Genomic DNA, 15,225 nt, shown 5'->3' with positions numbered 1-15,225 from the left:
TATTTTTCATTAAGGTAGATATATTTATTATATTCGATAAATAGGAGGGTGATAAAGGTTATGTGATTTTAAATTTAAAAAACCTTTATTAATTAATTATGACAGACATTTAGTACAAACAACTTTCAACGACAATAGTAACGACAACAACAGCAACAACAATTATAGAAAAGAAAAGAATAGTAATATATATAAAATAGAAGATATAAATAGAGTAAACACATTATTTCATGGAAGTTGATTATCCTAATAATGGCTATAATAATATTGTATCATGATGGCAGTAATAAACGATAAGGTTGATGTGATGTATTATGTGATGCGATGATGTTAATAAATAATAATAATAATGGAAGATTTATTAAGGGAATTTCAACTCTATAAGATTCGTAACACGTCGTATTCCCTCCTTGGTTGAATGTTGTTGTTGTTGTTGTTTTTGTTGTTTCAATATAGTGTAACCAGTACATCTCTTTCTTTTTTCTTTTTATTCCATTCATACTCCAATACTACTAATACTACTCTTCAGTGGAAGTGAAGTTTTATTATTCTGTTCTTCTTCATTACTATTACTTTCTTCATCATCATCTTCATCCTTTTTATCAGTTATAGAATGATCAAGACCTGATATCTCAGAATCATCACCTGCTTGAGCAGCTGCAACTTGACTAATTTTCAACTTAAATTTATCATCACCATTCTTTGCACCATTAGTTGGACTACCTCTAATACTTGAAATACCACTAGTTGCATTACCACCACTACCACTTCCACCTCCAGCATTAAGATTATTTAATTCTCGAGCCAGTTTTTCTAATTTTAAAGTTTGAATTTCAGAATCCCATTTCGATAAAACTTCTTGACATCTTTCATGTAATTTAAAACTATCAGAATATTTCAAACTTTCATCTTTTATAATACATTTTAAAACTTTATGAATCTTAGTTTTACGTAATAAATCAATACTAATTGGGAAATCTAATAATCGATATAAGATTAATCTTGCAATCAGTAATTCATCAGCTGTTAAAGGAGTTAATTTACTTGTATCCTTAGGGGTTGTAGGTTGATTTCGTTGAATCAAAGTGCGTTGTAATTTAATACGACATAACCATAATTGATGTCTTTTTTCATCTTCACTAACAGGTTTGGGACTTTCATTTTTAAGTTTAATATGACTTGGACTACTACCATTAAGTTTCTTCTTCTTTGAAATTGGAGTTGAATCATCTTCCAACTCTCGTTTAACTCGTTTTGAAGTAGTGGAACTGGTTGATGAGGATGAGGATGTTGATGGAATGGCTTTTCCATTCTTGGTTAAGGTGGCTTTATTTGGTTTCCGTTTAGCTGGTTTTATTTCAGATACTGATTCTTCTTCTTGATCATGATCATCATCTTCTTCTTCGTCATCTTCACCATCAGCATCATTTTCATCATCTTTAGATGATGATCTTCCTTTCTTTGGTTTCTTCTGAGGCAATGGTTCTTCTTCTTCAACTTCTTCTTCTGCTATTTCCTCCTCTTCTTCATCTCCTTCTTCATCATCATCATCATCATCTCCTCCTTTTCCATCTTTAAATTTATCAGCAGTGAACTTCATAAATTTTTCATAAGTTAAACCTTTAGTGGCGGCTATTGATTCCTTTATAGTTGGAGTTCGAGTCCAATATCTTAAATTATCTTGTTTTAAAATATCTTTAGGGATTTTTGATAATTCAGAATTTAATAATTCAGGAGTTAATTCAGTAAGATTCTTTTCTTGAATCCAACCATAATTACCTTCAGGAATAAAAATTACACAATATTCTGTACTCTTTTTTTTACTTTTTGAAACATTTTTTGGAACTAAATTAAGGGGGATTATAAACGCAGGCCATGGTTTAAATCCACTCATTTTAGCAAATACCAAATCCTTAGGTTGGAATTTCTTCTTTGATGGTGATGCTGATTTTGATGGGTATGATTTTGGTGGCATTATGAATAGTTATATAGATATATGATTGTGTTTATAAGTATTATAAATTTTGTGTAGGTAAGGTAAAGGATAGTGATGATTTAGTTCATACAGAATATATCAATCTACTCTGTAAAGACAACTGGAACTGGTTGATTGATTGATTGATTGATTAAAGTGATTTTATTGATGGATAACAAGTAATGAGCTGATTGTAATGATCGAGAAGGAGTTAGACACCTGATCAAAAGTATAAATATAATAATAATAAAACAAGATTCAAGTAGAAAGAATAAACGGAGGGGCAAAAGGGAAAGACAAACTAACTAACGACGATGAATAGAGTTAGTGATCGATTAATCGCCTGATTGATTGATTGATTGATTGATTTAGTTGTCGAATGAATGAGGGTTGTGAAAGTGTGAGTGAGTGAGTGAGGTAAGGGAATGAATGAATGAATCAATGATGGATAGATAAATTATTCAATACTCGACGACTTGATGGACTGATGGATGAGTTAGATGATTGGATTCAAGTCTCAAGTGATGGATTATCAAATTCGATGGATGATATAGAAAAGTAAACAAGGTATTGATGTCGTCTGTTTTATAAAAAAGTATTGTTCTTGTTGATGATTGGATTGTCAATTTGTTGTTATTATTGTTGTTGTAATTTTTTCTCTCACTCACTCACTCACTCAAAAAAGAAATTCCCAAAAAATGACAAAAAAAGAAAATCAGACAGACACTGACAGACAGACAGACAGTCAAACACTGAAATTTAATTGATCCGAACAAAGGGAAGAGAGACCTAGATGCGCTTTTTATTATCCGAAGGCATTATTGCCTGATACTGTCAATGAAATACTACATATACTTGTACTTACATTTTTACTTCACCATAATAATTTAATTAAACTATTTCTATTTTCCAATTTGATTCCCTAGCGGATAGTGGCTCTCTCTCTCTCTCTCTCTCCTTTTTTTTAAAGTTTGCTCTATATTTGTATGCAGGACGGGTTATGATTTCTGTCAATAGGGACACGACCACATTTTTCAATTCTAACTAATAATCCACAAATCAACCATTGTGTGAAGTGTAACAGTTTGGAAAGTTGATTGAAGGTTGATCAATTGAAGGTTCACTTGCTTTGTATAGTCCAATTATCTAATTTACCTTTTAACTTTTTTGATTTGCTGAATTCTTGTAAATTATCAACTCAATTTGGAGCGAATTTAATTGAAAAATTTTAGGTTTTACACTTAACTCCAACATCAATAAAAATTATATGGAAATAAATTTAAATATTTTTAACAGATAAATCTAATCAAAGTATATACAAAGACTTTATGTATGATAAACTAGAATAGAATTGAACTCATAAACTCATTCATTTACCATAAGCAATCAAACCTAGCAATATATGTATTGCAAAATGTGATTGCTAAAAAAAAAAAAAAAGAAACGCAACAAGAAAGAACCAAAAGGCGTTCATATGATCAATTTCCTGTATATAGTTTATCATGAGTTATTCGCAGCTTTAACCAAAAACTTTCATAATGTAAATTGTGTTATCCTATAAATATATTCTGCTTATTTATGTATTTATCTTACTACATCCATTTATAAATTAGATTACAATAGGTAAGAGGTATACTTTTGTATATATTGAAGTACTAAGGATCATTCTATAAAGATTTTGATATACGTGTTTGTATTTGTATCAGTCTATTACTTGTTCCAAGATCTCCAGCCATTTTAGCCTGAAGTATTACAAATCCGTCCGATTCTCAATCAATTTATAATCGATTAATACAAATCAAACTGAGTTTATACTATAATTGATTCAATTAAAAGATTCAAAGTTATATCAGTCTTATTTTATTAACTTTATTTTGTGATAACGCCAAGTCTTAACTTCTACTACTAAGAATCAATCTTTGAGTATAATAATAATACTGGTACTACCATCCTCTATCAGTTATTGTCAAGTCAACTAATACACCAACTAATAGTTCATCAACAACTACTTCAATTTCATTACTCATTACCTTCCACCCTTTCCACGAGATCTCTCCCAGTTCAGACGAAACTGATTATTTTTACAGGTTACAATTTAATTTGTTACAGTTTTATCTGATATAAAATTTTACAGTTTAATTTTTGAGTATTTTTGGTGGTCAAAAAAGGACCAAAAAAGCGTAAAAGAAAAAAGGCCCAAATTTTTATTGTTAATTTTTACAACCCTGGTCATAAAACTTGTTGTAAAAAGCTTACTTTCATCGTTCAAATCATCAATTCATCATGTATGAAACAAGCTTGATACCCAAAAAGCGACACCTAGATCTTCCAAGTCCTAAATCACTTGCTAGGTTGTTGAATATCCCTATTAAAAAGCGGAAATTATCAGGTTCAAACCTGAATTTTACTCAAGATGCAAATAATGATAATATTCATAATCAATCAAATGATATTAAAGAAGATGATATTAAAATCAATCTACCTATTCCTCGTATAATGGAATCAAATCTTCATCTACCTTCTTTCTTACCAACTCGTGATTCTGATGCTCCATTATTGAATTCTATACCGGCTAATATAGTTCCCATAATTCATGAACCATCTAATATATCAGATTATTTTACCGATGTTACAACCGATTTAAGTGATTATAAATTATCAAATCAAGTAACTGGTATACTTGATAAGTTCCCACCTCCAATTCCTCCTTTTATTACTGATAGAATGAAACAAGATAATAATAATTATGATGGTATAATGGTACCATTTATTTATCCTCCTCCTCCTATTATTAATATTGATACATTACCTTATTCATTGGCGCTGTTTAAAAAGAGATTTGAAAATATGAATAAAAATGGATCATCTTACAATAATGATAATAGATCAAAATCTAATAAACGCGATTATAGAAAAGATGAACAAGAATCCCCTTTATCATCTCATGCTCATCTTGCTCATGATAAAAGAAGAGGAAATAATCATAATCAGAATAATAATAATAATGACAATGGTCAGATACATGAATCAATGTATTTGCAAATACCTCCATTACCATTCCCTCCTCCTAATTATATGCCATACCCCGTCTCTGCAACAAAATCGACTTTAACCCCTAATGAAGTATTTCAATCATTATTAGATGCTCATGAAGATTTACCTAGAACTAATATGGTGTTGGCTAGTGCTGCTGGATCATTATTTGATTTGAAATCTCTGGCTGAAAATGAAGGGTTTACAATAAAAGGATATGAAAGAAATAAACATCTTCAAAAGCAAAAACAAAAGTCAAAGAAAGCCAAACGTCGTTTACAACAACGTGATTCCCTGGGTAATATAATCGAAGATGACAACGATAATGATGACGATGACGATGAAGATGGCGATGAGGATGAGGATGAGGACGATGAAGATGATAATGACGACGATGATGAAGATGGTGATGATGAAGATGACGACGAAGAAGGAGAAGATGAATATAATAGAAGAATATCAAGTGAAGGAGGTGATATAAGTGATGAATCTGATTCTTACAGAAGGATAAAACGAAAGAAGAGTAGACATTACGATGATGAAGATGATTATAGTGAAGATGATGAAGAAAATGATGATAGTTATCATGACTATATGCAATATATAAGGAATATTGATACTAATTATCATGACCCTCATCATCCACCATTGAATGAAAATGACTTGCAGGATACAAACACGTTTGAAACTAATCCTCGTCCTAGCGGTTATGTTGAATTCAAATCCAGACAGAGTAATGTGTTACGTAAACCCAGTGATGAAGCATCTATTGAACAAGAAAAATTGTTAGATTCTGAATATAGCATCTTAGATGATGGTGAAGATATATCCAACTTTACAATGAGAGGCATTCTTTCTAATCCTCTGAGAGATATGATTAATGCTAATGGAAATGGAAGAGAAAAGAGAAGACAAGAATTATTAAATTCTATAAATGAATTAACTGAATTCGAACAAACTAATCGAGATAAGATTTATAAATTCAAAAAGCAACAATTGTTAAATAGATTGAAGAATTTACAACAATCAACTATATCATTCACCAATAGTGATATTAAAGATGAAGAGTTATTAACTTTCAAAGAAAATCTTGATATCGAAAGGGATGAAGAATTAGTCAGATTAAAATTATTCCAAAATCATGAATTATTAAAGAGTTCATTAATATTTTATCAAGATTCCAATAGAGTTTATAAACATTTGAATTCAGTCATGATAAATAAATTAGAGAAATTAAAGAATTTCTTTGAATTTCAGCGAGAATTATTTTTAAAATATCTTAAGAATGATAATCTTGATATCTTTGATATTAAAAGTAAAGATTCAACTAAATTATTTAAAGGCATTTCTCATCGTGATTTCAATCAAGAAATTAAACAAATCATTCGTGATTCAATTTATAATGAATTAAAAGATTATCAATTAGAATCGATCAGTAAATCAAGATTAATCAAATCAAACTTGATGGATACTACAACGTCTAGTACTGCTTCTTCATCGTCTTCACTAAATAATCCAACTTCCATAACTTCAAACTCTAGTGATTCACTTATTGTTCATGATTTTATGCCATTAATATCTCCTGCTGAATTTGAAATTATAACAGGTGATTTACCCGTCAATGTTAAATTAACCGGTAATACAACTAAAGATAATAATATTAAACATCAAATCTTCCAAAATCCATTATATGATAGAATAACTTCAGGATCAGATACTAATGCATCCGATAGTCAAAGTAGTAGCGTTAACGTCAGTGCAGGACCAAAGAGAAGAGGTAGAAGAAGTAATAAAGAAAATGCCGCCGCTGCTGCCGCTGCCGCTGCAGCTGCAAGTGGTGGTGGCACAGCTTCTCCTGCTGGTGGAGCTGCCGGTGCTAGTTACTTATTTGATAAGATGAAAGGTGGTGATGGACCAGATAGTAAATATTCTGAAGCTGTTTTATTAGCTAAGATTATGAAACAATTTTCTGGACCAGCATCATTAAGATCTGATGAATTAGATGTTGATTTCCAAAAAATGAAAATAAAATCAAAATGGTCTATAACTAAATAGGTTTATAAAAAAGGTGAAAAAAAAACAAAACAAAAATAAATTGTAAAAGGTAATAGTAATAATATATATATATAATAAGATAATGTTACAAATTTATATTTAATAAAGTAAGCTAAATAAAAACAACAAACAACAAACAAATAAAAAAAAGTTTGGGTTGATATAAAAAGATAGTAAGCAAAAGATATAGTAAATAATAAGAGCTATTTATAAAGAAGTTGCAAAATACAAACAAATAAAAAAAATAATAATAATAGTAAAATGAAATTGCTAGAGAAACTAAAATAGAAGAATAATAGAGTGAAGATAGGGGGATGGAGAAAAACAATTTAATAACACATTAAGAAGGAAGTAATAATAAAGTCAACAAGATTCTCTCATTTTATAAGGCTGAAGTATAGCTGTGGTGGGGTGTTAATTTTTTTTAAAAGCCTTTGTTTAATATTTTTTGGGTAGTAGGAGGGATGAAGGTTGATTGGTCGTGATAAGTGATGGAATATTGTAATTGATTGTTGGTTTAATATTCTTCAAATTGAGAATAAAGAGCAACAAGAAGATTAGCACCACCAAGAACTAATGGGAAAGCACCTAATAAATGAGAAAAGTGTTCGTAAGATCCTAATTGAATAACAAGGAAATTCTTAAGAGTTGAACATAAACAATCACCAGTGATCAATTTGGAGGATAATAAAGATGAGGCATTCTTACCAATTAATAAGAAAATAACAATTTTACTTAAAGCAAAGATAAATGGATCATAATCATAGATTCTAGCAACAACACCTTCATCATCATCAAAAACTAAGACTCTTCTGGAGAAGTTAACAAAATAAGAAGTACTTAATGGAGCAACAACGGAGAAAACAATCCAAGTGAATAAGGTTGATAATGATTTATATTCTAATAAATCAATCAATTGAGGAGTTGGGATAGTACTAGTTGATAAGTAAGGTATGTTATCCTTTAAAAGATCATGAGTTAAGAAATTATCTTTAAGTGGGACAATTGAAACAAAATTATAAAGGAAGAATAATAATTCAAAAACAATTTCCAAGTAGTTTAAGGTGACTGATTTTGATAATTGTTCTCTTAAATCATCACTATATTCTAAATAAGTGATACCAACTGAATCAGTAAATTCATAAACTTTTTGAACGGCGGCTTCATAACCTTCAATAATTGGATCAACAATCCATTCTTTTAAACTTAATGGAGGTGGAGCATCATAATCTTTATCTGATTCTTCAGTTTCTTCAATGATGATATCTTCATGTAAAGTGGTATCATCTTCTTCATCATCATCATCTTCGGCATCGTCGGTTTGTTCAAGTAAGGATTGAACGGTTAATAAACCATCTTCAGGATGTTCACTAATATAAGCATCAAGCTTTTCAATAAGTATTTTCTTAGTTGATTTCGAAGTAGTTTTGATTTCAAGTTTACTAAGAACGCTGAGTAAATCAGCTTTTGTGTATTTACTATAGGTAGTAGACATTTTCAATGAGGATTGGAATTGATTGATTCTTTTTGGGGGGACTATATATTTTTGCAGTTGCAGCAGTTACTTAAAGTCTGTAAGACGATGATTTTAGAGTGTAATTGGTGGGAGGTGATATATCTGATGGATGGGTAGATACAAATCAAAACAACACTAATAAACAAACAATAACAACAGGAGTAAAAAAGTGTACACACAAATTGAAAACAAAAGGAAACAACTAAAATTTAAACTAAATTGAGTAAAAGATTCGATTCAATTCAATTATATATTGTAATTAACGGGAAGGAGGAAATACGTCAATAACTAGCTGTTGATACTTGGGAAAGATATATTTGTTGTTGTTTGTTTTGAAATTCACCAATTTGTGCAAACTGTGTCTTAAAGTATGGTACTGCACACAATTCATGAGAACACGCGTTGTGTACAGGAATGTTTTGTTTAATTCCCAATTAGGCAAGAGATCAATGTACTGTATATAAAACTGAGACAAAAATCCAAACATCCACAAAAACATCAAAACCTCAACGATTCAAGATTATAACCAACGCCAAATTTTTGTTGTAAATATGTATAAGCAGTTAATTTAACCTAGTTTCAATCAATCAATTAACTGTTTTTGTGATAAATCAAAACATTGGATCGATCCCATTGCCTATTTAGGAAGTGTCATCATTTAACCTTCTTAACTGTTAAGTGCTACTACTCCCTCCCCATAGTATTGGTGTATATTGCTAATTATTATTGGTAATAACAAAAAAAGTTTTAGCTTAAAGGTCATTCTTGTTTTCTAATTTCATTCATTGTATCTTAAAACTTATAGTGTGAAACTTTAAAGTGTGCTGATCTAGAATTCACAAGACTCTTTGCTATTGCCTCCCCCTTGTCGTTTCATATATTATCATCCCTATAGAAGAAAAAGTTTTCCATACCCTTTTGTTAACTATATATATTATCACATCATTCATCTTAGATCGAAACCTTTCTCCAATTTAAACCAACTGCAATAACTTATGTATAGAATATAACCCTCATTACAATCAAATCAGATTATCATATCATATCATATACTCATATCGTGAATCATGACTTCTACCATAAGTTGTTACAGGTCACTACTACGAACGTCATCACGACATATAAGGCGATTCAGTCAATATAATCCTCAGTTACAACAACAACTACAACCAGAACCTGAAAAACCAAGAATAAATCAGGTTGGTATCCAATATTTATCCGAAGGTTTACATCAAAAGATCTTCCCATCAACTCCAACTACAGATTACTTAACTCCTCAACATCCCGCTTTAATCGAAATTGCAAAAGGTCATTTAAAGGAAAACAACTTGTTAAACAAAAAGACCCTTATAACTGATCCTATCAATATAGACAACTTTCCTCCCTTAATTGGAAATAAGTCATTAGATGAACATTTCTATAAAATAGGGTTAAGTGATGCTGATCCATATTTATCCATGTCTCATAATTTCTTAAAACAAGATTCAGAATTACCTCCTATGCCCAAAAATTGGCTCTTTGAATCAGGTTGGACTAGATATGAAAAAGGTAAGAAACCAGAATCTGTACCATATCCTTTAGAAGATGAGTTAGTATTTGATGTTGAAGTTATATATAAAAAGTCAAATTATTCAGTATTAGCAACTTGTGCTTCAAGTAAAGCTTGGTATGGTTGGGTATCTCCATTCTTAACCAATTATGCTAAGGATCAAACTTATGATAATTGGAATCATTTAATTCCTATGAATTGTTTGAATGAACCAAAATTAATCATTGGTTATAATGTCAGTTATGATCGTGCTAGAATCTTAGAAGAATATAATATCAAACAATCAAAGGCGTTTTATCTTGACGCTATGGCTCTCCATGTTTCCATTAGTGGTATTTGTTCTCAACAACGTTCAAAATGGTTGAAACATAATAAAAAAATGCAAGAGTTTAAGAATGATGATTTCGAATCATCTGATGCTGAAGATTTTACTTCCAAGGATAGTGATGCTATGATTAAAGATCTTGAACATGAAGTTTATGAAGATCCTTGGTTGAATAAAGGGGCTCCGAATTCTTTAGCAAATGTATACCAATTCCATTGTGGTGAACAAATGGATAAATCTGCTAGAGAATATTTCAGTACTGAAGATCCGATGGAAGTAATTGATAATTTTAATGACTTGATGACTTATTGTGCTGGTGATGTTTACTATACTTTCAAATTATCTAAGAAATTATTCCCTGAATTCAGAGAAAAGATTCCTCATCCTGTTTCATTTTCAGCCTTAAGACATTTAAATAATTTAATTTTACCAACAACTAAGAAATGGGAAAAATATGTTGAACATGCTGAAGAAATTTATCAAGATAATCGTTCTCAAGTAGTTAAAAATCTTGAAGATCGTGCCAAAGAATTAGTTCAATACATTGAACAAAAAGATGATTCATTAATACCCGAATATGAAAAAGATCCATGGTTAAATCAATTAAATTGGGAGCTTAAAGCATTCAGATTAAAGAAAAATGGTGAACCAGTTGCAAATCAAGCTTATTTGAGTGGTTATCCTGAATGGTATCGTGAATTATTCAAAAATACCGATAGAAAGATAAATTTAACCATGAGATCAAGAGTATCTCCATTATTATTAAGATTAAAATGGGAAGGGTACCCATTATTCTGGACTGATTCCCAAGGTTGGTGTTTCAAAGTACCGTACGATGAGCAGAAGATCAAGGAATTGAAGTTGAAAAATTATACTATTGCAAAATTGGAATTAGAAGATCAAGAAAAATACTATTCTGAATTAAGAGATAATGGTAATAGTTATGAGTTATTCAAAATCCCTCATCCTGATGGTCCAAGTAGAAGATGTACGATTATAATGTCAAAGAGTTATTTAAGATATTTTGAAGATGGGACATTAAGTTCAGAGTATAATTATGCATCTGAAATTCTTGCCTTGAATTCGACTGCATCATATTGGATGGGTAACAGAAAGAGAATTATGGATCAATTTGTGGTTTATAATGATTCTAAACAAGAATCAAATCATTTTTTCAGTACACCAGAACAATCAAGTGAACATAAAGATATGGGTATAATATTACCAAAGTTATGTTCAATGGGTACAGTTACTAGAAGAGCTACTGAGAATACATGGTTAACTGCTTCAAATGCTAAGAAGAACAGAATCGGCTCTGAATTGAAAGCTATGATTGAAGCACCAGAAGGTTTCTGTTTTGTTGGTGCTGATGTTGATTCAGAAGAATTATGGATTGCTTCATTAGTAGGTGATTCAATGTTTAAAATACATGGTGGTACTGCCTTAGGTTGGATGACTTTAGAAGGTGATAAGAATGAAAAGACTGATTTACATTCTAAAACTTCAGAAATTTTAGGAATTTCAAGAGGTGATGCTAAAGTTTTCAATTATGGTAGAATTTATGGTGCAGGTGTTAAATTCGCTACTCGATTATTAAAACAATTTAATCCAAAATTAAGCGATCGTGAAGCTGAAAAGACTGCTCGTGAATTATATGCCAAGACTAAAGGTCAAGTATCATCATCAAGATTCTTAAAGAGAAAAGTTTATCATGGTGGATCTGAATCAGTTATGTTCAATGCTTTAGAATCCATTGCTTATTTACAACATCCAAGAACACCAGTTTTAGGAGCATCAATCACTGATGCCTTGACAGCTGGTAATTTGAATAAGAATGATTATTTAACTTCAAGAATAAATTGGACCATTCAAAGTTCAGGAGTGGATTATTTACATTTATTAATTGTTTCCATGGCATATTTGATTGAAAGATATAATGTGAATGCTAGATTAGCCATCACAGTTCATGATGAATTAAGATATCTTGTAGTTGAGGAAGATAAGTATTTAGCTGCATTATTATTACAAATCAGTAATCTTTGGACTAGAGCTATGTTTTGTGAACAATTAGGTATTAATGAGGTTCCACAATCAGCAGCATTCTTTTCTGAAGTTGACATTGATCATGTATTAAGAAAAGAAGTTCATATGGATTGTATAACTCCTTCTAATCCTACTGCCATCCCACCTGGAGAATCATTAACTATTTTACAATTATTAGAATTAACTAGAAATGGTGCTGTATTAAAGGACCAAGATGATAAAAATAATAATAAGAATAGTAATAATGGTGATGGTAATCCAAATATACCACGATTGAGTAATTTCAATTATAATTTCCGGCAACCATTTATAAGTGAAGTTGATAATGAATTAAGTGTTGCAAGTAAGATTGCTAAACTTAAGTTACAATCATCAGTTGATAAAGCTGAATGGAAGAAGAACATTGGAGGATTTATTAGGCTGTTAGAAGAAAACGATGAATCAGAAGTTTTCGAATTGATTAAGCAGCAAAATGAATCCAGACAAGGTGTTGCTTCTTCTCCAACGGGATATAGACGTATTAAGAGACGAAATGTTGAAGAATTTGATATTTCAAGTGATGGTACTGAAGTATTAGCTGCTAGATTAAACGAGAAAGATAACAATAATGTTTTCAAAATGAAAGCAAGACTGAACATGAATACAAATATAACAAAACCGAATCCTATATATAAAGTAAGACGACCAAATGTGACTACCCCCTTACGGACAAGTTATTCTGGTGGAGCTAATTATACTACTCAAAGAGAATTAACTGGCAAACTAAAGGTTAAAGTTAATTCAAGTAATAGTATGAGGTTGGGAAAATTGTCAAGACCATCATCATCATCATCTAAGAGTCAATCAACCACATCAACTACTGCAGGTGTGAATTCTATCATGGGTAATAAGGGGTACAATGATGAAAATTCCTATAAGGAATCATCATTTAAACCTAAGTATGTTACTTACGATAAATTTCGACGAAGTGGTAAATATAAGATTGATTTAGATGATAAGAGACCACGACAATTTTCAACGATATTAAACGACCAACCATCATCCACCAGTTTACAACGTACAACCACCAATCCAAGTAAAAGTAGTACTACAACAAGTACTGCTGCCACTACACCCACACAGTCGATATCGCCAGATGATAAGAATCAATTCTATGCATCTAAATGGCGTCGACGATCATCGCGAGCGGAAAATGTCTTTTAAACTTGAATGAAAATCAAAAAAAAAAAAAAATTTAAAAAAAAAAATGAAAGATTATTATATCCATCGTTATTGAAGTTTTTCACCCTTATTTATAAGTTCATCATATCCATTTGTCATAATTTCCATGACATCGTCTTACTATTAGGAACCGCAACTTGTTGATTATCATTTTAGTCATAATATTATTTTTCTATATCATTTTTCCGTTTCTACAACATCAAAAAAAAAAAAAGATTCATCACTGTTGGTACAGTGGTGTATACATTGATATTCCTTTTTATTAGTGCTTTGGAAGTGAAAGTTTCATAGAAGAGGAAAGTGCAATTTATATAATTGATTTTATCAAGGATTCCACGAAAGATGAGGTTTGATATTTAATCTAACCCATGTAGTGTTGATTATATCCTTTAGATTTATAAGATCATTAAAACGTTTCATTGCAATTTTACCATTTCCTTCTTCATATTATTATGAACTTTCACATATAAGTTTCCAAAGTTTGCTATTTGATTAGATATTATTATGTGTTTTGTTTTTGTTAGGATTGTTGTTATTTTTTTTCCATTACATCAAGTTAACTAAGGTCAAGTTCCATTGCTCTCTCTCTAAAATATTTCTCTGTCCTCCTGTTTATTTCATTTCTTGTATATTTTTTAATTTAGGTAGTATAGGATCTATACTATATATATTTTTTATTGTAAAATTAGGGGTTAAAGATTGTTAATATATATAAATATATTTTTAGTAACATTAAATTATCAGGGTTAATAGTTGCAAAAAAATGGGAGCTAGTGTAACAATATGATCACAATAATGCAACCCAACTCAACTCAGTTTAACTTTATGAGAACCGGTCAAAACCATTCATAGACTTTTCTTCTGTCACCCATCATGCTACCGAACCCTGACATGACATAAATTAGTTGTGTGTAGAAATATGACAAGATCAATCTAAAGCAAAATATAAATAAATAAATACATATAAAGGTGGGGAACCGAATTAGGCAATATCAACAAGATCAACATATGGGACCCGTTCCCAAAACAGCAACGAGCTTCCCTGATCGGGCCAGCCGAAAAAAGAATCCTGTTCCCCCTTCCCAATTGGGACAGCTCACCCAGGAACGAAAACACATGAATTGTTATATGCACTCCAGGAAATAAATTGCTTTTTTTATCTTTTTCTGTTTGACTTACCCCTCTATTTAATTAGATTTCTATATACAGTCATTTTATATTTTTTTTGGAATCGGGTACACGACCTTCCAAATTATGTATGAGGTCTTTTTTTTTGTTTTATATTCGGTCTTTGGGCTTTACAGGACTTGAAGTTAACCGATTTTACCGTGATTTCTAGTGAACAAAATAGATGATTAGTTATTAACGGTGTCGACAATTATTGTTACGGTTATAGATTAGTTTTTGTGTGTGTGTAGTAAAGTCAAGATTTTAGTGAATTGAGATAGTTAATTTAGTAAGTTTAAAATCTGGAAACTTCGGTACATCGGGTATAGGCCTATATCTAT

General features: G+C 30.7%; 3 protein-coding genes across 3 annotated transcripts; 2 read left to right on the top strand and 1 right to left on the bottom strand. All coding sequences in view use genetic code 12, as the record gives it.

The window, feature by feature from the left end:
- Nucleotides 1–420: 420 nt before the first annotated feature.
- Nucleotides 421–2,194, bottom strand: DFJ63DRAFT_320893 (uncharacterized protein). Its single transcript, XM_064907265.1, has one exon. It carries the CDS (start codon nt 1,973–1,975, stop codon nt 497–499), a length of 1,479 nt encoding a protein of 492 aa, XP_064760137.1. The 5' UTR covers nt 1,976–2,194; the 3' UTR covers nt 421–496.
- A 2,064-nt stretch (nt 2,195–4,258) lies between these two features.
- Nucleotides 4,259–7,063, top strand: FGR47 (Fgr47p; the record flags this gene model as incomplete). The annotated part of the gene is made up of 1 exon (XM_064908565.1): nt 4,259–7,063. One exon carries the CDS (start codon nt 4,259–4,261, stop codon nt 7,061–7,063), a length of 2,805 nt encoding a protein of 934 aa, XP_064760136.1.
- A 1,256-nt stretch (nt 7,064–8,319) lies between these two features.
- Nucleotides 8,320–13,790, top strand: DFJ63DRAFT_326256 (DNA-directed DNA polymerase gamma; the record flags this gene model as incomplete). The annotated part of the gene is made up of 3 exons (XM_064907610.1): nt 8,320–8,392; nt 9,753–13,058; nt 13,362–13,790. The coding sequence occupies 3 exons, from the start codon at nt 8,320–8,322 to the stop codon at nt 13,697–13,699; spliced, it is 3,717 nt and encodes a 1,238-aa protein (XP_064760135.1). The 3' UTR covers nt 13,700–13,790.
- Between the last annotated feature and the right edge of the window lie 1,435 nt (nt 13,791–15,225).

This window comes from Scheffersomyces coipomensis (genome assembly GCF_036884675.1).
Source record: "Scheffersomyces coipomensis strain NRRL Y-17651 chromosome Unknown DFJ63scaffold_7, whole genome shotgun sequence".
NCBI classification, from domain to species: Eukaryota; Fungi; Ascomycota; class Pichiomycetes; order Serinales; family Debaryomycetaceae; genus Scheffersomyces; species Scheffersomyces coipomensis.
Note: the sequence above shows the minus strand (reverse complement) of the source record. Positions and strands in the feature narration are given on the sequence as shown.